Here is a 27,365-nt window from a genome sequence, read left to right as displayed (position 1 = left end):
CATAAGAAACAGTGTTAAGTACAAGGTTTTAATTTTATTGCCGGATCTCGTTAATTCATTTAAACTTCTTCCTGGTTCAGCATTTATTCATTGATGTGTATTCAAGGTTACATTTAGTTACGGTATGTCGTTTAAGTTTTTTAGGATAATTTCTCAATTTAATTTCAGTTTTATATTGTTTTGTTACTTAAATATGTGAACCTCAAGATTTTATTTTATTATTTTGTTATTATTATTTTAAAATAATGTTTGGTTAATTTCCTTGTATTCGAGGTTTTAGTTTAAGTCTGTTTTAGATCATGCATGGTATTTAGTGATTAATTGAACAAAAAATGTTGTCAGCCATTTTGTAATTGATGTTTGTATTGTCACTTTTAATTAATTTGTTGCCAAACAAATTGTGAAAAAATTAAGGCTAACTGGACACATTAATTTTTGTATTTAATTAGCTTTGCAGTGAATGTATTTTGAAATGAATTTACCAAGTTTTACTTTATTTCATATTTTGTGTATTTTGTGTTGTTTTTTGTTTGGTCTGGGGGGTTTTTATAAACATTTTTATCCTACTGCCCCCTTTCCTTTTACTGCTTTGAATTCCATCTCATTTCTTCCTTATCTGGCTACTCCTCTCTTTCAACTTCTTTCGCTGTCCACCTCCATATCCCAGTCCTGGTCTCTCCAACTGCGACAGGTGCTTGTCTTTTGTGGCTATCCGTACCACACACCAGTCATTCCCCATCAGCTTTTAGCTGTGGGCTTAGTGTGACCACTTCGGAGAGTGTTCAGTAGTTACTTCTGGCATTGTTAAGAGGCATTTGTAACTATCTACTATGCTCCCCTACTACCAGCGGTCGTTAGTGCCGTGGGTCAGACCAGCTTTTTTAGCAGCAGAGGACGAGGATGCCAGGTGGGTGCAGGGAAGTACACAGAGACTGCACCCGTGGAGGAAGTTGAGACCTGTAGGTAGGCAATGGTGTGGACAGCTCAGAAGACAGAGTTGTCCCAGAGGAAACTGACAGAAAGGGCCGAAACAGATTGAAATCATGGGAGAAATTGGAATTTTTAAAAATATTAATTAAGATAATGAGAATGGTAGGCAGAGGGTGATATATGATAAAGATGAATGAATGTGAGCCAGTGTTGGCAGGATTTGAACCACTGTCATCAGCTTGATTGTCCAGCAGCTTATTCACTAGACCACAGAGCTCAATATATATATATTTTGTGTATAGGTTAATATCTAGATCGTATTTAATTTTTCTTGGTGTTTGTTGTTTATCCCCTCACAATGAGCCATCAAGCAATCTGATTAAAATTAGCTCTACTGGTCTACCAGTAGATCTAACAGAATTGCGTGGACTCCCATGTCCAGGTGACATCTCATCTATAAATAACAATTTAAATATCGACCAATTACACTTCGCCTTTTATAGCGTTATTCGGGAGCATACAAATTCTGAAAATATCGGGCGAGACTATTTATGCAATAGGTGAACTTGTTGGTCTATTTCAACATTGAAAAAACAGGGGGAAAAGTGCAGTAATAAACTCTGGATTGTATACCAGTATAAACAGATTTTATGGCTATACCATCACGCTTTTGGGGGGGTTTTCGTCTTGAAACAAATTTTATATAAAATTTTATACTGAAATTAGTTTCAGGCATACTTCGTAATTCACCCGAATGGTTTCATATACCCTCGACATAATCCCGAATGTTTTCAAATTCTTTTCAAATCACTGGCATGATTTTGCAAGTAAGGTTTTGATTGGTCGAATGAAAGGTCAATTGGACATGAGCTCCAATGAGGTGCTGTTAGATCCACAGGTAATTAACCAGTGGAACTAATTTTAATTACCCATAGGAGACACACAAAATCACTGCTCTAGCGACTTCATTCTTATTTTCATTAAATTTCAGATACAGGAAATGATATCGTGGATGAGTTCAGATCTCACCTCTCTTTGTAAAACCTCACGGTCACTTACTAAAAATAGAAATTACATCACCACTCTCTACCAATGTCATCTGACTTCCATGAAACTTCATATATATATGAATAGGATCATGTCATCTTAAATAAATTTGCATTTTGCCTGTGTGTTTCAAACGTCAAGGTCACTTACTAAAAATAGAAATAGCGATGTCTACTGACTTCATTTCTTATTTGCTTTTCATGAAACTTAGCAGTATTATTGGCAAACTGCATAAGGATTTGCAAATTTGTTATTGTTTCATAGACTTGAGCATTTGTAATTAAAGTAAAAGTATCTAATTATAAACTATAATCCTGATTTGTGGGGGTTTTTGGTGTTCAGTGAATATATTCTTTGAAAAGTATAGCACCAAAATGTCATTGTGCATGAACTAGGATGTGCATTCTGATTTCAATTTAAATATGCCCACCTTTTCTGTGCAATCCATGCTTTAAAAACAAGGAAAAAAGTTGCATTGCCACATCAATTCTAGAACTTTAGTCTGACCAGAGACCAACTTTTTGTTTTGGCCTTTTTTTTAAAATTTAAATTAATATTGTGACCGAAAATAATAGCAAAGCTGTTTTGATTAAGATTAATTGGATTCAAATCATCCAAATTACATCTTTAAAAAAAAACAAGAAAGTAATATGCAATTAATACAGGTAAAATTATATTACGATGGAAACACATTTTTTCCTTGATACAAAACTGGATTAGTATTGACTAATAAATGATGCATAAATGACACTGGTGGAATTTTACAACAGAAGACAATAATTGATTGGCCATTGTAAACAGATTATCTGTCAGTTTCTGTTCATTGTTGTGTTATAATCGTATTCCAGATGGTCTGCAGTGGTTACAGATCCATTTTCACATGACAGTTTTGCCCAAAAGGCACATAATGGCATTTGACCTGTTAAACCCTGTCGGTAGACCCATATCTCGTCACAGCCAGTGCACCATATTTGGTATATCAAAGGCCGTAGTATGTGCTGTCCTGTCTGTGAGATGGTGCATATAAAAGACCCCTTGTTACTAATGGAAAAATGTAATGGGTTTCCTCTCTATGACTGTGTCAAAATGACCATATGTTTGACATCCAATAGCCGATGATTAATAAATTAATGTACTTTAGTCCCACACATAGTTATACTATGGTGTTTAACATGTTGTAGTTCACTACTGGTTCAACCAGAGGGTACTAAAGGTTTCATCACTGTTCTTCTGTCAGTCTGTCCGTCCGTCCATCCGTCCATTCCTTTGTATGTCCATCTGTCCCACCATATAGTTATACTATGGTGTTTAACATGTAGTTCACTACTGGTTCAACTGGAGGAGACTATAGGTTTCATCACTATTCTTCTGGCAGTCTATCCGTCCGTCCGTCCATCCATCCCTTTGTATGTCCATCTGTCCCACATATAGTTATACTATGGTGTTTAACATGTAGTTCACTACTGGTTCAACTGGAGGGGACTATAGGTTTCATCACTGTTCTTCTGTCAGTCTGTCTGTCCGTCCATCCGTCCGTCCGTCCATCCCTTTGTATGTCCATCTGTCCCACATATAGTTATACTATGGTGTTTAACATGTAGTTCACTACTGGTTCAACTGGAGGGGACTATAGGTTTCATCACTGTTCTTCTGTCCGTCTGTCCGTCCGTCCGTCCGACCATCCCTTTGTATGTCCATCTGTCCCACACATAGTTATACTATGGTGTTTAACATGTTCATTACTGGTTCAACTGGAGGGGACTATAGGTTTCATCACTGTTCTTCTGTCTGTCCGTCCATCCCTTTGTATGTTCATCTGTCCCACATATAGTTATACTATGGTGTTTAACATGTAGTTCACTACTGGTTCAACTGGAGGGGACTATAGGTTTAATTCATCACTGTTCTCCTGTTAGTCTGTCCGTCTGTCCATCCATCCATCCCTTCGTATGTCCATCTGTCCCACATACAGTTTTCTGGACTATTATTCACAGTGCCTCAAGATATTCAGGTGGAAATTTTGTGTATAGCTTTATTATGTACATGCACTAGCAGTTACAGATTAAATTGGACTTTCATGGCAATAAAATTTACCAATTTGTCACAGAGTTATGACCCATGAACTTAGGAGATAACACAAATATGTTGAGCCTGATAGGGGAAGGTATACATTGCTTTAGCAATACTCTCGGAAATCAGGAAGATAAAACCTTGTTGACAACCAGTATGAGTGATTTATTGTAAATGTTTTAAATATAAATAATTTTATAGACTGAAAACTGATCTTTGTAGTGTTTATTTGTATATATAACCACACTTTTATTCTCTCTCACCTCTTTCTGTCTATCTGTCTCTCTGTCTATTTGTGTGTGTGTCTGTTTCTCTCTATTTCATTCTCTCTTCCTCTCCTTCTCCCCCCCCCCCTCTCTCTCTCTATTTCACTCTCTCCCTCTCTCTCTCTCTCTCTCTCTCTCTCTCTCTCTCTCTCTCTCTCTCTCTCTCTCTCTCTCTCTCTCTATTGAAATTAAATTGTTCGTATCCTTTATAAGGAGACATATTTTTTATGCTAGCTTATTTTTGTTTATGTTGCTGTTTATTGGTTTTTGCATTGCAGTATAGTACCATAGTCTACTAGTGTTGTTAAATCTCTTCAAATGGAAACCTGTAAAAATAAAAGTGAGGGAGAGAGAAACAGACTATAGCTTCTCTCTCTTTGAATGAATTTTATACTGCAATTCCACTTTCTTTCATTTGGCATCTTTATTGCCATGGCAACACCGACTGGCAGTGAAATCAATATCCTTGAGACATTAATTTCGCAGTTCTTTTCTTTTCTTTAATATTTTATTTAGATTCTTTTGTTGGTCTCACTGGGAAAATGAATCAATAATTTAAATATGTAAGCGATACACTGTGATTAAAAAATCTGCTTCTACATATGCTGCTCTGGGTGTAGAAGTATTGATCATTCATAAATCATAATGGTAACACAGTTACCACCAGTGATTACTGTACTGTCATCAAGGCGCAACCTTGACCTCGGGTGACAGGCAGACGCAAGAGGCAGACGCATGCATGCAGGAGCGGTGAAGCATCAACTGTGTGGCTGATGTTCTGCTTGTGCAGGGGAGAACCACGGGAAGGGGTGGCTGCCTCGGCATGTCTGTCGGGTAAGATCAATACCGTGTAATTATAGAAACCCGCTCAAACGTTTCCCGCAGATTCTTTTGTCTTCTCGGTCATTGGATTAGTCCACTGGGTCTATAGATGACTACACCAGCCTCTGGTCTGGTTTTTGTTTTGGCATGCCAGGTTATCACGGGCTATGGTGAAAATTGCAATGACCGGTGCGTACAGTTTGTATTAATTATTTCTCTTTTCTTTTCTTTTTTTTGGGGGGGGGGGGGGGGGGGGGGAGTTGTGCTAGATGAAAATTGCTAAGAACAGGATGTAGAATTTGTTTGGAGTTTTTTATTTGTTAAATGAAAATAACAATGACTGGTTTGAACAATTTAAAAAATTAATTATATATTTTTGTTAAATGAAAATTGCATGGCCGGTGTATAGAAATTGAATGTGCTTGCATGCCTGTGTGTATGTGTGGTCTGATGGAGATGGGATGCATAATTTGTATTTTATTTTATATTTGTTAAATGAAAATTCCAGTGTCTGGCATATATGCCAGACATTGGAATATACAACCTGTATATATACAGGTTGTATTATTATTATTATTATATTTTTTTTTAATGAAAATTTAATGGTGTGTGCTATTTTTTCTTTCTTTTTGCTTTTTTCTGTTTATTAATAAATAAAACATGCAATGACTGGTGTGTACAATTTATATAAAAAAAATTCAATTTCTGTTAAATGAAAATTGCAAAGAATCATTTGTATGATTACATTATTGGCAGACATTTTGTCCATTGGCATTTTGACTGATAGCTGGCATCTTGTCCATTGATATTTTGTCTGCATCCCAATAATAGCAATAACTGCATGTTTTTATTGTTTTATTTTTATTAAATGCGGTTTGCAATATGTGTATTTATTATTTACATTTGTTAAAGGAAACTGACAGTGACTGAGGTGTACAAAGTTAATTATCATGTATTTGTGTTATACATTAGTTTTTAGTTGTTGTTTTTTCTCAATGTTTAAATTTGCCTCATCGATATGAAAACTTTTACCACGTTGACAGCATTAGGTTTGTGTTGTGACATTTGTGTCCAATATTTGATAGGTCTCGGAGATCACTCTGTTCATTGTGTTCCACCTGCTGTCTTTGGTGTGTGGATTTATTTGCCTGCCATAGAGGCAGTCTGTACGTGCAAACAGATGGAAATCATAGTAAAACATACCAGAAAATAATTAACTGACTTTTATTTCAAATGTATAAAAATTTTTTATCTGAGAATATTGTTGTAAAAACTAAGACCAGCGAAATTTGAAAAACTTAGATTTTTTTTTTTTTTTTTTTTTTTTTTTATATCCCTCTGCCCCTTTCCTTTTACTCCTTTGAATTCTATCTCATTTCTTCCCAATCTGGTGACTTGTATCATTCAACTTCTTTTGATGTCCACCGCCACACCCCAGTCCTTGTCTCTCTAACGGTGACAGCTAGGTGCTTGTTACCCTTGGCTATCTGTGCCATACACACACCTGTCATTCCCCATCAGCTTTTAGCTGTGGGCTTAGTCTGATCACTTCAGAGAGGGTGGCATATTCGAAACCCTAGTGGTATATGTTAAACCAGTTACCTACCTATCGGAGAGGGTTCAGTAGTTACTTGTGGCATTGTTAAAAGGCACTTGTAACTACCAGGGATGGGAATTCTCCTCGGATCAGCGGTTTTCCTCATGGAACATTGCGTTTTCTTGCATTTTAATCGTCCTTGCCCCTGGACCCCTCTAGATTTCCTCTTTTTTACAGTCCACCACCCCGGACCCCTCTAGATTTCCTCTTTTTTACAGTTCACCACCCCGGACCCCTCTAGATTTCTTCTTTTTTACAGTTCACCACCCAGACCCCTCTAGATTTCCTCTTTTTTACAATTCACCACCCCGGACCCCTCTAGATTTCCTCTTTTTTACAGTTCACCACCCTGGACCCCTCTAGATTTCCTCTTTTTTACAATTCGCCTGTTCCCACCCCTGAACTACCTACTATGCACCTCTACTACTGGTGGTTGTTAGTTAGTGCCATGGGTCAGACCAGCTTTATTAGTGGCATAGGACGAGGATCACAGGTGGGTGCAGGGCAGTACACAGACACTGCACCCATGGAGGAAGTTGAGACAAATAGGCAATGGTGTGGACAGTTCAGAAGACAGAGTCGGAGGAAACTTGGAACATTTATTAGCTCACCTGGCCCAAAGGCCCACTGTAGCTTAATTATGTGATGGAATGGTGTTCTTCATCCTTTGTCCATCCATATTTGACTTCTTCTCAAGTTCCACCAGGCATGTTTCAAACAAGCATGGTCCAAATGATCCTCTCATGTCTTATTGATATATTAAATTCATATATTCATGTATTCATATATTATAACAAGAAATTGAAAGTAAATTGTAATTTTAATATTTTAAAAATATTTTAGTCGCTGAAAACCTTTTAAAATGGATACAAATTCAGGATGATCCCTTTACCCATATATTTTATCTTATAAATAACGCCAGATATATAATATATGTTGAGTGTGTTGTTAAGTGAAACATTAATTTTCATTCTTTATTGAGTGGTCCTGCTTGCCTCAATGTTTACCTAAGTTTATTGAGTGTGTGGCGAGACGTAGCTTAGTGGTAAAGCACTCTGGCTATTTGTCTTTAAATGGACACATTAGCAGTCTCCAAATGTCAGACACTGCAACCAAAGGGCAGGATGTATAACACAGTGGTAAAGCACTCGTCTGCATGATGTGTGGTCGGTCTAGGATCGATCCCCATCGGTGGGCCCATTAGACTATTTCTTGTTCCAGCTAGTGCACCACGACTGGTATATCAAAGGCTGTGGTATGTGCTATCCTGTGTGGGATGGTACATATAAAAGATCCCTTGCTACTAATGTAGCAAGTTTCCACTCTAAGGTTATATGTCAAAATGACCAAATGTTTGCCATTCAGCAGCTGATAATTAATAAATCAGTGTGCTCTAGTGGTGTCGTTAAACAAAACAAACAAGAGTTTGTTTTGTTTAACAACACCACTAGATTTATTATTTAACCATCATCTATTGGATATCAATTATTTGGTAATTCTTATATGTAATCTTAGAGAGGAAACCTGCTACATTTTTCCATTAGTAGCTAGGGATGGTTTATATGAACCAACCCACAGACAGGATAGCACATACCACTGCCTTTAATATACCAGTCATGGTGTATTGCCTGAAACAAGAAGTATAGCCCAATGAGCCCACCGGTGGGAATCGATCCTAGACCGACCACACATCATGCAGACGAGTGCTTTATCGCTGTGTTATACATCCTGCCCTTTGGTTGTAGTGTGTGACGTTTGGAGACTGCTAATGTGTCCATTTAAAGACAAATAGCCTGAGTGTGTCCACTATTGACATAGCTTTGTTTGGTCAGCACAGTGTGACATGTCATCTGATAGCCTTCACTCTTAAACCAGACAAACAGTTCAGTGTGTAGACATTAAACAGTTGTTCATTCTGTGGTGGATATATATGTATGGGAGCATTTGAATTTTCTAATTGAGTGACTATACTATACTAACAATGTATGTATACCTTTACAGTTATTAGAAGTGGAGCTTTATACATGATACATGATTGAGTGTGCATATAATATGTCATGTTAAATGCATATATGGCCCTTTTCAATGTTTTACAGTATATACATGTATAGTGGAGTATGTATGAGGAAGTGTGGATTCGTCAAACATAATGCATGAGCCCTGTTATTAATTTATGGGCGAGTTAATTATTTTTCAGGAATCCACGTTTTTCAAGTGCCTTCTTCAACTTAATCAATTATTTCTGCCAAAGTAACTAATATTATACACATTATAAAGATAAAAATTGGTTAAAATGACACCAGGCCATAGGATTTCAAATTTTATGGGAAATACTTTTTCGGTTCCGTGCCTTGTGATCATGGGAACCCATCGGAAACTGTTTTTTTCAAAATAATTATATATATACATGTATTATTTTTGTTGAATAGTCGTACTCGATATAATAATCATGAGAAAGAAAATTTCGGTTCCGTGATTTTACCGACACTGTACTGGAAATTACCGTTTCCGTAAAATCCAAAGACCTGTGACACAGAATATTTACAAAAGTAATAATAAAAAACAAAACGATCCTTTTGGACATACATTTGTAACCTTAACGATCTAGCCAGTAAATCACCGGTGGTGGCTGGCTGACATTAATCATGATACCTGTCCTAAGTAGTTGACAGTCTTCATTGTATTCTGTCGGAATGCATTATTATCACTTGTATCAATTTTATACGGCAAGGTTAGGGTTACAAAGAAATAATGCATGAAATACATGTATATAGTAAAAAAATGAAAAAAGAGAAGACATAATACATGGATATGTGATTGCTTTTGGCATGCTAAAAAAAAAGAGTGAGAAAAAGCATTGTTTTCTCTTAGAAGATCTAATTGATCACACAACACAGTGCGAACAAGATTATAATTATTATTATTTGTGTTATATGTATAAGGATATTGTCGGGTTATGATAAACATAATTATGTCACTGTTAATATCAATATCATAATGGCCAGTAAATGTGTACACGTGAAAATTGTGGGTTTATTAATACACATACATGTATACATGTGTTGAATTATCTCACTGATGCCAACCTCGGTGGCATCGTGGTTAGGCAATAGGTCTACAGGCTGGTAGGTACTGGGTTCAGATTCCAGTCTAGGCATGGGATTTTTAATCCAGATACCGACTCCAAACCCTGAGTGAGTGCTCCGCAAGGCTCAGTGGGTAGATGTAAACCACTTGCACTGACCAGTGATCCATAACTGGTTCAACAAAGGCCATGGTTTGTGCTATCCTGCCTGTGGGAAACACAAATAAAAGATCCTTTGCTGCCTGTCGTAAATGAGTAGCCTATGTGGCGACAGCGAGTTTCCTCTAAAAAATAGTGTCAGAATGACCATATGTTTGATGTCCAATAGCTGATGATAAGATAAAAAATCAATGTGCTCTAGTGGCGTTGTTAAATAAACAAGCTTTACTTTATCTCACTGATAGGCCAAAAAAAAAAAAATTGGTCTTTGGTCAGACCAAAGTTCCAGAAATGATGCAGCGATGCAACTTTTTTCTTCTTTTTTTTCTTCTCTTTTTTTAAACATGGATTGCCCAGAAAAGGTGGGTACCAAAATAAGGGCATCTTTAAATTGAAATCATTCGTGATGGCATTTTGGCTCCAAAATTATGTCATAGCATGAAAAGTCTGGCAAATATCGACGTCATACAGCAGAAAATTAAACCCCAAAAGGGTCAGAATCGACACTTGTGCTGACCAGAGACCAAATATTTATTGTGTTTTGCCTTAATATAAATATTATAATGGTGAGTAAATGTGTAAAGTATCAATATTATAAGGCTCAGCATATGTGTACATATATGGAAATTGTGGGATTATGATAAACATAATTATACGTGTAATGAATTATCTCAGTTAATATGAATATCATTATTCTCAGTAAATGTGTACACACGATAAACTGTACGGGGTTCATAATACTGGAAATTGTGGGGTCACGATAAACATAATTATACGTGTAATGAATTATCTCACTGTTAATATGAATATCATTATTCTCGGTAAATGTGTACACATGATAAAATGTATGGGGTTACATAATACTGGAAATTGTGGGGTTATGATAAACATAATTATACTTGTATTGAATTATCTCACTGTTAATATGAACATTATAAAGGTCCGTAAATGTGTACACATGACAAACATTATGGGAGTATTGATAAACATTAAACATATACTTGTGTTGAATTATCTGACTGTTAATATGAATATTATAAGGTGTACATATGGAAATTGGGAGTTTTTTTATTAACATATACGTGTGTTGAATTATCTCACTGTTAATATGAATATTATAAGGTGTAGATATGGAAATTGTGGAGTTTTTTATTAACATATACGTGTGTTGAATTATCTCACTGTTAATATGAACATTATAAGGTGTAGATATGGAAAGGGTGGAGTTTTTTATTAACATATACGTGTGTTGAATTATCTCACTGTTAATATGAACATTATAAGGTGTAGTAGATATGGACATTGTGGAGTTTTTTATTAACATATACGTGTGTTGAATTATCTCACTGTTAATATGAATATTATAAGGTGTAGTAGATATGGAAATTGTGGAGTTTTTTATTAACATATACGTGTGTTGAATTATCTCACTGTTAATATGAATATTATAAGGTGTAGTAGATATGGAAATTGTGGAGTTTTTTATTAACATATACGTGTGTTGAATTATCTCACTGTTAATATGAATATTATAAGGTGTAGATATGGAAATTGTGGAGTTTTTGATAAACATATACTTGTGTTGAATTATCTCACTTGACATTTGTACTTAAATATGCAGTAAACTTCCTCTTTCCATGCAGGCAGGCACGATCCAAGCATGAATAATCAAAATGATCAGATTGGATTTTGTCAATAGCTTATACCCTCCAAAGCATGCATTGATATTGTCTGCTTGTTATCAAATACTGTATATGCATTTTTATCTCCCCACATCTTGTTTTGAAAGATCACTGCTGAGATAGCTAACAAAACTTTTGATGTATGTTACGTAAATTCTCACATAAAAGATCAAAGGTTATATTCTTCTAAAATATGTGTGTACCATCAGTCTTTGACATTAGGCCGACCTTACATTTTTTCATTTTCAACTTATTTTTGTGCTTATATCCAATTAAGGCTCAAGCACGCTGTCCTGGGCACACACCTCAGCTATCTGGGCTGTCTGTCCAGGACAGTGGGTTAGTTGTTAGCTGTCAGTGAGAGAGAAGAGGTTGTAGTGGTCTTACACCTACCCACTGAGTCGTTAAAACTCACTCTAGGTGGGAGCCGGTACCGGGCTGCGAACCCTGTACCTACCAGCCTTATGTCCGATGGCTTAACCACGACACCACCACCACAAGGCCTGTTTTTGTCTTACATGCATGTTTCTATAGAGAGGTCATTTTGTTTTTAAAATCTTGATATAGCAGCAGTTGGTGATCAGTTGAAATTGTTTAGTGATCTCTGAAATTTGTGTAGCGAATCGTGATGCGATACTGAACAAAATGTTCCCTGCAATAAATACCTGTGTCAAAAGAAAACCCCAGGCACCAAATATAGTTTTGCTGTATAACATGTCCAAGTTCATAACTTTGACAGTTTCTTTTTCCTGTTTTCCTGTTTTTGTTGTGTCCTGTGTATGGGAATGCATGTGCACACAAAAGATTCCTTGCAGTTATTCCTTAGGAATACTCTGTGTGGCAGTAACAGGTTTACTTTGTGGCTGTTTAACTATTATGTTTGTCAAAATTAGACACCCTTCCTCCCCCCTTTAACACTCCATAACACTAGACCATACACCCCCAAAATATTACGTAACACTTGGAGATCAACACCCCCCCCCCCCCCCATTTACAAACAAGTCATGCGATGGGTGTAATATAATTTTAACATACAGTTTTGCCATTTGAGAAAGTACAGATACGCATTTCATTTATGATCCTTATATATTGTATATAGGGTCTAAATGCCTAGCTAACTACATGTCCCTATGTTAAAAATTGTCGCCGTGACAGAGCGTTTTTTAAAAACACAAAATAAAATAAAAGATTTCAGTAGTAATAAAAAATTTAATAGTGTATTACGTAACAATGTTAAATACACCCACCCACCCTTGTAACACTACGTAAAGTTTGGACCTACACCCCACCCTTTATAATGCTACATGACATGTGGACCTACATGTATACACCCTTTATAATGCTACATAACATTTGGACCTACATGTATACCCACCCAACCCCTGTAACGCTACACAAGATTTGGACCTGCACCCACCCACCCCCTGTAATGCTACATAACATTTGGACCTACACCCGCCCCCTGTAACGCTACATAACAGTTGGACCTACACCCACCCCCTGTAACGCTACATAACAGTTGGACCTACACCCACCCCCTGTAATGCTAAATAACAGTTGGACCTACACCCACCCCCTGTAACGCTAAATAACAGTTGGACCTACACCCACCCCCTGTAATGCTAAATAACAGTTGGACCTACACCCACCCCCTGTAATGCTAAATAACAGTTGGACCTACACCCACCCACCCATCCCCTGTAATGCTACATAACATTTGGAACTACACCCACCTACCCCCTGTAATGCTACATAACAATTGGACCTACACCCACCCACCCCCTGTAACACAACCTAACATTTGGGCCAACACCCACCCCCTGTAATGCTACACAACATTTGAACCTACACCCACCTAGTGGTTAGATAAGGAAAAGTCATTGTAGTGATCTATTTACTTACAGGGAACATTTTGGGCCAAATTTGCAAAGCCTGTTTCAGTCGTATACGCATGTAACTACAAACATTAAACACCTGTGATTAAGAAAAACGGGCTTCTTAAATTTGGCCCTTTGTTTTTAAAATTTTGATTAGCAATCATTTGATTAAATGATCAGTTGAAAATTGAGTAGCAACTGCTGTTTAACATTTTACAATCGTGTAGTGGTCTCCGAACATTGTATAATGAATCATGCATGACACAATACTGAACAAAATATTCCCTTCCTTCCTCCCATTTAGCCATTAAAACTCGCTCTGGGTGGGAGTCGGTACCGAATTGTGAACCCATTGCCTATGAGTCTTAAAGCTAATATCTTAACCACTATACCTTTCATGTGAATTTTAAAAAAAGTACTCCAAAAAGATTAAATACCAATGTTCATTATGGTAATATGTTAAATGACTTCCCATAATCTAAGTTAGGGAAGCAATTAATCACTCCCTCAGGTTTGTGTATAGCGAAATCTGATATTCCAACATTTTGTTTAATCATTTGGGCTCATATTTTCGAAGTGATCTTAGCACTACGAAATTGTAAAACCGTCATAGGCTGTGACTTCACCACAGCACAGGTCATAGTGACTTCACCACAGCACAGGTCATAGTGACTTCACCACAGCACAGGTCATAGTGACTTCACCACAGCACAGGTCATAGTGACTTCACCACAGCACAGGTCATAGTGACTTCACTACAGCACAGGTCATAGTGACTTCACCACAGCACAGGTCATAGTGATGTCATAGCTTACAATCGTTAAACAATTTCATAGTGCTAAGATCACTCCGAAAATATGAGCCCAAATGATTAAACAAAATGTTGGAATATCAGACCTCGCTATACACAAACCTGAGGGAGTGATTAATTGCTTCCCTAACTTTGATTATGGGAAGTCATTTAACATATTACCATAATGAACATTGGTATTTAATCTTTTTGTAGTATTTTTTTAAAAATTCACATGCTAATGGGAGCTAAAAATTATTCTCCTTGCACTAGTCTTAGGGGAGTGATAGGGAGCAAGACTGATAGCTCTTCTTAAACAACGAGGCAGGTGCATGTACAGGAAATTGTGCAAGGGGTGGGGCTGGCGATGAGGTGAAGTTTTTAGGGGCACTTGGTTCATGATCCTCCGCAAAATACACTGAAAAAGAAATTGGTGAGATCACCCCTTCTCACACACACACACACACACACACATACACACACACACACACACACACACACACACACACACACACACACACACACACACACACCCGTATATACACTTGTGAGGTCAGGAATATCATAAAACAATTCATGTATATTATAAGACTCTATCATATGGAAGAGAAAAACTACTTTTTAACATGGTTGCATATCATGAAGTCTTTTTCTCTCATCCATTTGTATAGTAGTATTGATATAAAGTGCTCCTACTGGCAGTAGCCAACACTACTACACATTCAGTAAATAAACTAGTATTTTTCAGGAACAGATAAAGATAGCTGAAAACGTTTTTATTTTACAATTTATCATTAAAAAACTACACTATAGTGAAGGTTTTAATCACAAAATATTGATCTAAAACTGTTGTCTGATGACCTCAGATCACCAACTCACATTAATGTGACATCATATACTGTATTATTAATTAACGACAAAGTCATATTTCCCCTTGTTAATCACAATCATGTGATAGCTCATAAAAGATAGAACTTTCTTTCATAGCTGTCTTTCATGGGATAGCTCTGTCCTATATTCTCATTCCAGCCAGTTCACCAGGACTGGGACAGCGGGTTTCCTCCCTCAATATCTGTGTGGTCCTTCACCATATGTCCGATGCCACACAACCGTAAATAAAATGTTTTGAGTTTGTCGTTAAATAAAACATTTCCTTCCTTCCTTCTCCTTCCTATATTCCTAAGAACAAGAGAAATTCTTATTCTTTGTTTGATATCCAATAGCCAATGATTCTTTAATCAGTATGCTCTAGTGGAATCTTAAATCCTTCCCCCCCCCCCCCCCCCTTTTCTTTTAAAATATTCCACATTTAAATATCTAGATATTAAGGTTTTGACTCTGCAAACCTCCAGCCAGTACATCACAACGGGTTTATCAAAGGCCGTGGTATGTGCTATCCTGTCTGTGGGATGGTGCATATAAAAGATCTCTTGCTACTAATGAAAACAAAAAAATGTAGCAGGTTTCCTCTCTAAGACTGTCAAGATTACCAAATGTTTGACATCCAATAGCCGATGATTAATAATTCAATGTGCTCTAGTGGTGTCGTTAAACAAAACAACCTTTGACTCTGCAGACCCTGCTACACAGGGTATAAGGTTGGTAGCTCTGTTCCAATTGACAATACAGCAGAGACATAATTTCACTTCCGGGTCCGACAGGTCATCTTTGTACCCTGCTTACTATTTCTGTCACTGAAAAGTCACACACTGTAAGTCAAGCTGCATCTGTTAAATTATAGGTAAATACTAAATAACCATTTTGAATCACACTTGAGAAGTTGTACAACATAGAGTTGTGGTCACCCAGGTAATGCCGTCTGCTTTCTAGTCTATATATATAGACACAGCCTTGCTCATAATTCACCTGTTTGTTGTTAAAACATGTTAACTGGGTTTTTTGCCTCTGGGGTCTTCTGTGAGCTGGAGTATCAGTTTTGAATATATATATGCTGATATAATTCATTGTATTTTGGGTTTCAAGTATATCATGTGTAATTCAATTGTTGAAAAGTTTGGGATGGTAGTTGTGAATTTGTATTTGTTTAACAGTATCAGTAAAACAAACAAAAAACTTCAACTATATGTACAACATGTACCTGTATTACTTATCCACCATTGTGAAATATGACCCATATTTCATGTGACAGTATAGTTTACGTGACTATATAACCCCCAGCCACATTATGCTATTTATATTTTAAATATTATATGCACATCTTATGGTAGTTATGTTTTATTTTTTAATGCCATATATAGAATTAAACCACATTACTAACAAAAATGCTAAAAAAGAAGAAAAGAAATCAAAATAACAAACTAATTTATATTTAACACTTTTGTTGTGAGCACCTTACATGCATGAGGTGGCTATACACTTAAGATGATCTTAAGGCTAAGATCGCTTTGTGGAATGGGGCCCTGGTTGTAATTAAACTTTTAATAACAATGAATACATTATGAGAAATTATTTCTTGCCATTTTTAACCTGAACACCCTTAATGATTTCATACAATTTCTGATCCGAGACATCCTTACCTACATTTCACAAGGTACATCTTTTGTATGTCACCATTATCATATGATCTGGTGTCTCCCCTATCAAATACACCAGCTTCAGAAGCACCGATAAATTCTATAATATTTGTACAAATCTTAATTTTAGCCATCTTGTTTGTTCATTTTATAAGCACTAATTTAAAGTTAAAAGTTTCTACTAATGGAAAACAAAATGTAGCAGGTTTCATCTCTAAGACTATATGTCAAGACACAAAACACCGCTAGAGCACATTGATTTATTAATCATCGGCTATTGGATGTCAAACATTTAGTAAGTTTGACATATAGTCTTAGAAAGAAAACCCGCTACATTTTTTCGTTAGTAGCAAGGGATCTTTTATATGCAATATCCCACAGACAGCATAGCACATACCATGGCCTGTGATACACCAGTCGTGGTGCACTGGCTGGAACGAGAAATAACCCATTGGGCCCACCAACAGGGATTGATCCCAGAGCGACTGTGCATCGAGCGAGTTGCCCCCTCGAAAGCAGGAATTTAAGACCTGTGAATGATGTTCATATGTGTTGATAGATACATGTATAACTCTATAGTCCTGTTTATTTACATTTCTCTGTACACCTGAATCTTGGGGCTCGTTAGTATTGTTAAGACTGAAATATACATCAAGAATGTTCTGTTAGTAATTTTAGATCAAATCATACTTCAGGCAATGGATCCACTGTGTTTTTGGAGTATGAAGAGTGGTTGTTTTTGTTGAGATGTTTTGTTTGTACCGGGTTGTTACAGATGGTGAACGTAATTCTTGAGTTATTTTCATTTCTCCGTGGACCATGCGTGTATATTTACCAAGTCTTTAGAGCGAAATGTAACTGATAGCAGGTACATGTTCAGGCACTTTGAAGTCATGTTGTTACAATTGGGTTTCAGTTTATTCTAGATGCCATGCTTTTATACATTATAGTTTGTGCTGTTTGAATATAACTTAATTTGCTCTCTTTAATGAACATACATGCATGCACACATATGAGGGAGAGAGAGAGAGAGAGAGAGAGAGAGAGAGAGAGAGAGAGAGAGAGAGAGAGAGAGAGAGAGAGAGAGAGAGAGAGAGACACACACACACACACACACACACACAGAGAGAGACATACATAGAGAAAGAGACAGACAGACAGAAACAGAGACATGAGACAGAAAAGAGAGATGAGACAGGATCATGCAGAGAGAGAGAGGCAGAGAGAGAGAGAGAGAGAGAGAGGAGAGGGAGAGAGAGAGAGAGAGAGAGAGAGAGAGTGTGTGTGTGTGTGTGTGTGTGTGTGTGTGTGTGTGTGTTTAGCACTTTAAAAATGCTTGTTTGTTATTAGACTGGTATTATTGTTTTGTTATCAATTTTTCATGATTATGATTGTTATTTGTTTTTATTATTAGCGGATCATGGGGGGGGGGGAGATTATTTAAGTGTTGCTAATTGAGTATACCATCTTAAAATAAAAAATGAATACTATAATTATGAAGCATGTACAAGCAAACCTACTACAATTAACACAACCTTCTCTTAAGCAGGAATGTTTCCTCTGCTTTAAAGGCATATTGTCACAGACCACTGACCTATTTACTGGTCTAACAAAGTATTACCTGAACAAAATAATTTGTTTTGTCCCTAAATGTGCTTTATTCAACCATCTTCATAACCACCATACTCTGTTTATTAATGAGATTTAATAAAAATAAATAAATTGAATTATGGCAATGGTCTATAATTCAAAAACTAAAATTGCCGAGAGGGTTGACATGGATTTCACTCCATCATGGTTCAGTTAAGGTGATGATGCAATAGCTAGATTTGATTTCCAACAATTAATGTAATTTTTAGTTATTATCCATTTTTAAAGAAATACGGTCCTTGAATCCGTGACAGTATGCCTTTAATATTTGTCACAAATTTTGTGTGACAACACCTTAGCACATTTTAAACTACCAGTATAATAAGTTATTTGTACAGTGAAACCCCTCTACACTAGACACCCACAGTGTGTGTGTGTAGGGTCTGTTTTAGGAGGGGGTGGGTCGGGTAATTGTTTTCCAAAAAACATTTGCTTTGAGCAGGGGAGGGTTTTGACCACAATCCACTCACCCCACCGCAGACAGAGTGGGAAAAACATTCGCTAGACTGGTTTGTACCCTTCACATCAAACATAATTACTTCACTGAGAACCAATCAAATGGTTCATGGACACAGGGAAGGTCATCCCCATAGATTTTCCTTACAGGATATTTTCTGAACAGTTTCCTAACTAACCATAGTGATGAAAGGCTAAGAACCAAATTCATTGACAGCAAAAGCACACATTGTTAAGCTTAAGCTTATTACAGTGGATGGAATGCAGCTCAGTAGTAGAGGATTTGTTGCAGGCCTTGTGTTTTAAAGAGGGCTATTGCCCATACATAGTTGCCACCATAAAGTGCCAATCATGCAGGTTAAAAAACCCTCCCGCCTAGCGCAAAATAATGTTGATTTTTAGTTTTTTTTAATAAAACAATTTTCAAAATTATTTTGGGATAAGCAGGTGGTTTGTAGCCCACCTGGTCAGCACTTTAAGGGAGCAATGGTGTACATGGCCAACAGCCCACTTAAAACACAAGGCCTAGCTGGTGTTTGAAGTGTGTTACATGGCTTGGCTCAAAGATCTATACTGAACAAAATAAGAAACTTCCGCTAACTTGCTTGAACATAACTTGATGAAAACAAACCGGGGGAATGATTGTTATATATGCGTTTAAAGAGTGTTCCATGATGCATCGTTTGGTGCAAAAATCATGGCCATAGGTTAACAAAAACTGGGAGAAATTTTGACCAAGTGTGGTAGGGGTTAAAAAAAACCCCACCCACTTAATAACGGGTATGACCACCTCTTGAATTGGCCACTGCAGTGCATCGCAGGCGCATAGAATTGACTAAAGTGTTGATTTCTGCCTGTGGAATATTGTTCCATTCCTGAATGAGCACTTGACGAAGTTCGTTGACGTTAGCGGGTGGGTTGGGATGATGCCTCAATCGTCTGTCCAGACTATCCCAGACATGCTCGATGGGGTTGAGATCAGGACTTTTAGCGGGCCAGTCATCAATGAAATCAATGTTATTTGTCCTAAGAAAATTTACAGTGTCTCTAGCTGTATGAGAGGTGGCATTATCATGCTGAAAAATCGTGATGTTGGCGTTGTTATCGAACAGAGGAATGACGTGATGAGCGAGAATGTCATCACGGTAACGTTGAGCATTTAAATTGCCATCAATGACGACTAGTGGTGAATGATAACCATGGGTAATGGCTGCCCAGACCATGACACAACCCCCACCCCCGAAACGATCTCGTTCAAGAACACAACAGTCAGCAAAGCGTTCATTTCTCCTACGGTAGACGCGCACCCTGCCATCACCACGTTGTAAAGAAAATCTGGATTCATCCGAAAAAAGAACGGTATTCCAGCGTCGCCGTATCCAACGAGTGTGTACACGTGCCCAATTAAGACGATTTAGACGATGACGTTGCGTTAAAACGCATCCGACGTAAGGACGTCGTGCATGTAAACTGTTCTCCCGCAGACGATTACGAACAGTTTGCCCACTGATTCGGTTATTATGAAGCCCAGGTGTGTTAGCAGCAGTAGCAGTGGCAGTTTGGAATCGATTGCGCAAATGCGTGTTCATGATATAGCGGTCTTGACCACGCGTTGTAACACGCGGACGTCCATGATGTGGCAAGTCGTTGGTGCTTCCTGTCATTCGAAATCTTACGCGAAGATTTTGTATCGCTCGACTAGAACTCCCAACATGCATTGCAAGGTCTTCTGTCGACATGCCAGCATCAAGCATGCCAATCGCCCATTCGCGTAAATTATTGGGTATTCTTAGCATACTAAAAATGCTACAATGTAAAAAACGTTAAATATTTTACAAATTCTGAAGCGTTTTCGTTCACTTGACAACAATGTCAGTAAGACAAGTAAAACAAATTGACCGAATACTACACGGGACATGTCGAACCATGCATGCACGTGCAAATTGAATTTCACGTTGTCGACGATTAACAGTGCAAAAATAATCGATAAAATTCATGAATCCTGATAATACAGCTCACGGCTAATACTACCTATATAATTTCATTACACAATGAATTCTTTAACACAACAAATACTATATGTACAAATCGGAAGTTTCTTTTTTTGTTCAGTATATATTCATTACTAGTATTCAGTTATGTTAGGGGAAGGAGTGGGGTCATACATTACATATGAAGGGGGGTTTACTGATACGTACATACACTGGTGAATTATAAACTAAAGCCAGTTCTGTATTGTACGAAATAGACTTTTAAATCCCAATTAAACAATTAACTTCTGTTATTTCTTAAATGTCTCAAAATTATTAGTGTAAAATATATATGTAATACAAGTTCCTAACTGTATTTGGTGTATATTTTTCAGCATGGAAGATTTATGTACATCCCTATATGGGGAGGGGGGGAGTGTAATATTAATCAAATGGTCAAAAGATGTATATGGGGGATGGAGATAAAAACAAATCCCAATTTTTTTACATGCATGACTTTATGGACGGATCGGTGGGCCCATTGGGCTATTTCTCGCTCCAGCCAATGCATCATGATTGGTATATCAAAAAGCTGTGGTATGTGCTATCCTGTCTGTGGGATGGTGCATATAAAAGATCCCTTGCTGCTAATCGAAAAGAATAGCCCATGAAGTGGCGACAGCGGGTTTCCTCTCTCAATATTTGTGTGGTCGTTAACCTTATGTCTGATGCCATATAACCATAAATAAAATGTGTTAAGTGCGACATTAAATAAAACATTTCCTTACTTATGGATGGTCCCTTTTAGGATCAGGTGGAGGCTAGATATGTCACAGACTGAAGCTTGGCTTGCGCTCCACTGACCCAATTATTTGATGGAGCGCTAAATGACATCATGAATCATTGCTAACTGAATTATGCACACAGGTTGACTGTGTGACTGTATCACTGTCTGGGATGAAGTTATATTTAAGGGCATGAATGTGTGTTTGTAACAAACAGTGCATTTTAAAGAATGGCCATTTGGGGTTTAAAATACATGTATTGATATTACAACACCTGGGGTGGGAGGAGAGAGAAACAGAGAGAGAGAGAGAGCGCGAAGGAGGGAGAGAGAGAGAACGAAGGAGGGAGAGAGAGAACGAAGGAGAGAGAGAGCGAAGGAGGTAGAGAGAGAGCGAAGGAGGGAGGGAGAGAGAGTGAAGGAGGGAGAGGGAGGGAGGGAGAGAGTGTGTGTGTGTGTGTGTGTGTGTGTGTGTGTGTGTGTGTGTGTGTGTAAGTGAGGTTGAGAGTAAAGCCTGCTATATAGAAAATAACTGGTTACTATCATAAGATATCAGATTTATCCTGGGAAGGTTAGAATAGTGAATACAGCGAGGCTCCGTTGGTCAGTCTTCAGAATGGCATTCAGCCTGAGCAGGATAAAGCCGATACCTTAAGACAATAACCAGTTTTTTTATTTATCATGCAATCCTATATAATTCAAAATATTAATGAAGTTAACCAATTTACCGTTTTCTAGGGTAGTTGGCTTACACGTGTTGAATACCTTATTGCATACAATAGCTATATATACACCAAAACTAAATAGTTCTTAAATAACAACAATTTATTTCTTATTTTTAAAACAAAAATTGTCTTCGAAACATTTTTTAAAAATCAAACCATCAACTGGAAGTAAAATAATAAGTAATATTTAACAATACAGCATTCCTTTGTTGAAAATAACTAGTGTAAAAGTAGGTTTGTCACAAAAAGGTATATGTTTGGTTAATGACTGAAAATATTGGAATTTATCTAGTCATCATACATGTATATATATTGATTACAGGATAAAGTCACGTACTATATTGTTGATTGATGATTCAGTCTCATAAAGAAAACGTTTTAGTGCAGGTCCTCTAGTATTAAGTATATAAAAAAGTAAAGTTTGTTTTATTTAATGACGCCACTAGAGCACATTGATTTTTTATCTTATCATCGGCTATTGGACGTCAAATATATGGCCATTCTGACACTGTTTTTTTAAACGAAACCCACTGTCACCACATAGGCTACTCTTTTACGACAGGTAGCAAGGGATCTTTTATTTGCGCTTCCCACAGGCAGGATAGCACAAACCATGGCCTTTGTTGAACCAGTTATGGATCACTGGTCGGTGCAAGTGGTTTACACCTACCCAATGAGCCTTGCGGAGCACTCACTCAGGGTTTGGAGTCGGTATCTGGATTAAAAATCCCATGCCTCGACTGGGATCCGAACCCAGTACCTACCAGCCTGTAGACCGATGGCCTAACCATGACGCCACTGAGGCCGGTATATTAAGTATATTGACCACAAGTCTAGCTTTATAATAATATCAGTTCATTTGATTAATTCAGATGGGACAATGAAAGAAATTAAATAAAGAAATCACCTTCCTCTGGCTTGATGTCTTAAAGCTGGATTACATTAACTGTTTGTTCCTATTACTGAATTACACACCTTGAGTCTCTCACCCTTTCCTGTATACTATTATATCTATACACTAAGTTATTTTTCTAACCCAACACTAGATTAGCTGTAATAAGCCTGCTTCATTTGGTTCCGTTTCCTTCAACAAGTATGCAGGCCAGACCCTGTGGATCTCTTTCTGCCCACTGGTTTATCATACACCCTGCAGCTTTCGAAAAACTCTTTGCCTTGAATGGCTTTGTTGTTAATCTGGAAAGGTATTCATCATCTTCACTGTATTATTTTCTTGTTTAATTTACCTTCAGGCTTGTTTGTAGACAGTACACACAAAAAATACTGAATTCATCTTATTGTCCTTTTTTTTCATTTTTTTTGTCTTTCACTTTTTTGTTGTTGTACTCCGTGATGTGTTATTTTGCATCCTGACCTAATTGACTAGAAGTGTTTATATACACACACACGTCTAGCAAAATAAAAGATGCTCATTTGTTGATGTTTATGTGCCTGAATTAAGAGAAGCACACGTCTTACAAAGGGGAACTATGTGTACGACATGGCTGGCCTCGAAGTTTGCCGAAAAGTATCTGTGTTTCCAACAAACATTTGAAGTAGATTTTTTTATCATTCCAGCTCCATCGAAGCCGAAGTTTTTCGAGAAACTCATCACAGGAGTGGGACTGTCGAGAAGGGCAGACGACAAGGAGACTCGTCATGACCTCATTCCTCGCGGCGACAGATACTTTCCAACAGAGGAAAACGCTACCCAGACGTCTGCTGCAGACGATGGCTATTCTGTTGGACTAAACCCGCAGTACCGTGCAGGAGGAGTTTTACAGCTAGAGGGTGCCGAAGGTTTACACACAGCCTCTTGTGATTCGGATGACTTGGACTTTCCTGACGATGAGTGCAGTTCGCCCGAGGGAACAGTGACGCCCACCAATACCTCACCGAGCCATCGGTCTCCGACAACCCCTCCTTTCAGACGGACCTGGTGCACCCCAACTTCACCGCTCATTTCAGGCTTCGTCAAACAGCAGTGTGTTAATTTTCATAAGCTGTGCAGTGAGACTCAGGAAAATGTGTTGCTCTGTCGGCAGACGTCAAAAAGTAAAACCGCGTACACCCAGTCGGCTCCTACATCCCCGTGCATTGAGAGCAAGTCGTTCTGTACCTACTACTCCCAGAGACACCGCATCGACAGGTGCAACCAAGTGTTCAAAACCTGCTACAACGTCTCACGGGAGGGACGATTAGTCATGTCGAAGGGATACGTTAAAACGCTGGTCGAACAGATGGACAGTTCGAAATTTAAAAAAAATGAGGATAATGTAAAAAACTTGGAAAATGCATCTCCTGTTGTGGTAAAGGATAAGAAGGACCCTGACAATGGAGTACATTCGTCTGTCGGTCAGTCCAGCAGACAGCAGACTTCTAGTCCTTCAGCAGGAATGTCCAGAACTCTCAAACCAAAACCAGCTTTTGATCGGTCGAAGAAACCAAATCTCAACAAAATTAAAAACAAAACAGTAGATGTTGAACAGTCGAGTTCGGCTATTCAAATTCAAAAGAACGGTAACGCTGGATTGGATAAACTTGAAATAAATAATTCTTCCTCCGAGGTTGACTCGGGTTTCGGTCTGAGCGACGGTCCCGGGCCCTCGCCGCTGAGTCCAGCGGAACTGTTCGACTCGAGCTGGTCTGATTCGGATAAGAGTTTCGATGACTTCAGTGAGTCGGATATAGATATGGAATACCAGCGGGCTCTCAAGGTGGAGGTAAGGTCAAAAATTAAAGTTTTGTTTTGTTTAACGACATAACTAGAGCTTAAGTGAGTCGGATTTAGAGGAATACCAGCAAGCTCTCAAGGTGAAGGTCAGATCAGTAGTTAAAGTTAAAGTGTTGTTTTGTTTAACAACACCACTAGAGCTTAAGTGAGTCGGATTTAGAGGAATACCAGCAAGCTCTCAAGGTGAAGGTCAGGTCAGTAGTTAAAGTTAAAGTTTTCTTTTGTTTAACGACACCACTAGAGCGCATTGATTTATTAATCATTGGCTGTTGGATGTCAGACATTTGGTAATTATGACATATAGTCTTAGAGAGGAAATCTGGTACATTTTTCCATTAGTAGATAAGGATCTTTTATATATATATGCACCATCCCACAGACAGGATAGCACATACCATTGTGAATCGAGAAACAGTCCAATGGGTCCACTGACGGGCTTGTTGCATCGTAAAATGAATGCTAACTAATACCTAACTGATACCTAACTAATTTGTGTTAAAACATCTAAAACATGTTAATCAGGGAAATATGTCATAAATGTCATTTGTGAAATCTATTCCAACAGGAGGCCTTAAAATAAACAGTAAATTTTTATTTCTGTGTGTGCAGGAGGAGGCGTCAATCCCCCGCCCCCATTCAATCCCACCAGGGCATCGGTCTGGACCTGACCAAGTGCCTACACTAGTGCAGGCCCTGGAACCCAGCTATAGGGTGAATCTCATGCCTCGACAGCTCTGATACTACCCAGTGAAAAGAAAGCACAATTCAAATTGATTACTCTGTGAAGTATTTATAAGTTAATTTGAAACTGATTTGTCTGTGATTCATTTTAAATTAACTACAAGCTCTAGTGACATTTATAGTAAGATTTAGTTGGAAAAAAACCTTAAATTTCTTCTTTTTTTCTTTTTCTTTTTCAAGATAGGTAAGAAATAGAATACACCCTGGCGTAGGAAGTGGGGGGGGCAAGGAGGGCATGTGCTCCCCCCACTTTGTGGGAGCAGCAATGGTTTAAAATGTGTGTGTGTGCCCCCCCCCCCCCCCCCCTCCACCTTTTGGCACCTTCCTACGCCCGTGAATTAATACATTCATTTCTGTTACTGTGTTAAATATACCATTTATCTTACAACTCATTGTAGCTTAGTTGGTAGAATGCTCGCGCCTGAGGTACCTGTGTTGCAGGATCAAACCACCTTAGTGGATCCATTCTCCGATTAGGCTTCTTTCATGACCCAATCGGTGCACCACAACTGGCATATCAAAGGCTATGGTATGTGCTATCCTGTCTGTGGGAAAGTGCATTTAAAGGATCCTTTGCTGCTAATGAAAAAATGTAGCGGGTTTCCTCTGAGACTACGAATAAAAAATTACCAAATGTTTAACATTCTAATAGGCGATGATTAATAAATCAATATGCCCTAGTGGTGTCATTAAACAAAACATTTTCTTTTTAACAAAGTGTTGTATACAGTGGTGTCATTAAAAAAACAAAAAACACTTTTTTTTAACAATGTGTTCTAATGGTGTCGTTAAACAAAACAAACTTTTTTTAACAAAAGATTTCGTATCTCATGCTTTATACCTAAATATGTCCCTTTTGACCCTGTCTGACATCTACGTGTAACCATCCAGGATTAATCAATATGCCGGAATGTTGATTGTTAACCAAGCATTCCCCTTCCTTTCATTACATAGTTTGCTCTGATGCTAAATCCAAATGAAATTTGTCGAAACTCTTCATTAATTGTCAGCTCAGATCAATATATATATGTACGGTCAGATTGGTGGAGAAATGATTTATATGGAGGTGATAGATAGCACGTGCTATTGTCAGCCAATATAATTCTAGAATAACGAGAGCCAGAGCCCGGCCGATCCCAGAGAATGTGATTCAGACAGAGACAGAGAGAGAGAGCGAGAGAGAGAGACTGAGAGCAGTGGGTTAATCTAGATCTGAATCATCTGGCTCTTCAATCATATTGTGTATCAAGTGGTATAAATCATTGACTGCGACTGATCAATATAAGTACAGTCAGTTTTGTAGTAGAGAAAAATATATCACATCTGAAAGTATGGTTAAATTATTGTCATAAAGACTGTATCAGGATCATGGAATTGTTTGCTCGTTACGTAGTGAGTGGGATGTAACACATTTGCTTGGGGTATAATGGGTCACAGGATCAAATCCCC

General features: G+C 37.9%; 1 protein-coding gene across 1 annotated transcript in view; it reads left to right on the top strand.

Annotated features, from left to right (window-relative positions):
* Positions 1 to 27,365, top strand: part of LOC121368772 (FYVE, RhoGEF and PH domain-containing protein 1-like) — a 106,626-nt gene that overhangs the window by 26,426 nt on the left and 52,835 nt on the right. Inside the window, exon 4 of the mRNA XM_041493520.1 lies at positions 24,020 to 25,164. Coding sequence (XP_041349454.1) covers positions 24,020 to 25,164 — 1,145 coding nt within the window. The remainder of the gene's footprint in view (positions 1 to 24,019; positions 25,165 to 27,365) is intronic.

Source organism: Gigantopelta aegis, chromosome 3, assembly GCF_016097555.1.
Source record: "Gigantopelta aegis isolate Gae_Host chromosome 3, Gae_host_genome, whole genome shotgun sequence".
Lineage (NCBI taxonomy): Eukaryota > Metazoa > Mollusca > Gastropoda > Neomphalida > Peltospiridae > Gigantopelta > Gigantopelta aegis.
This window is presented reverse-complemented; position numbering and strand designations above follow the sequence as displayed.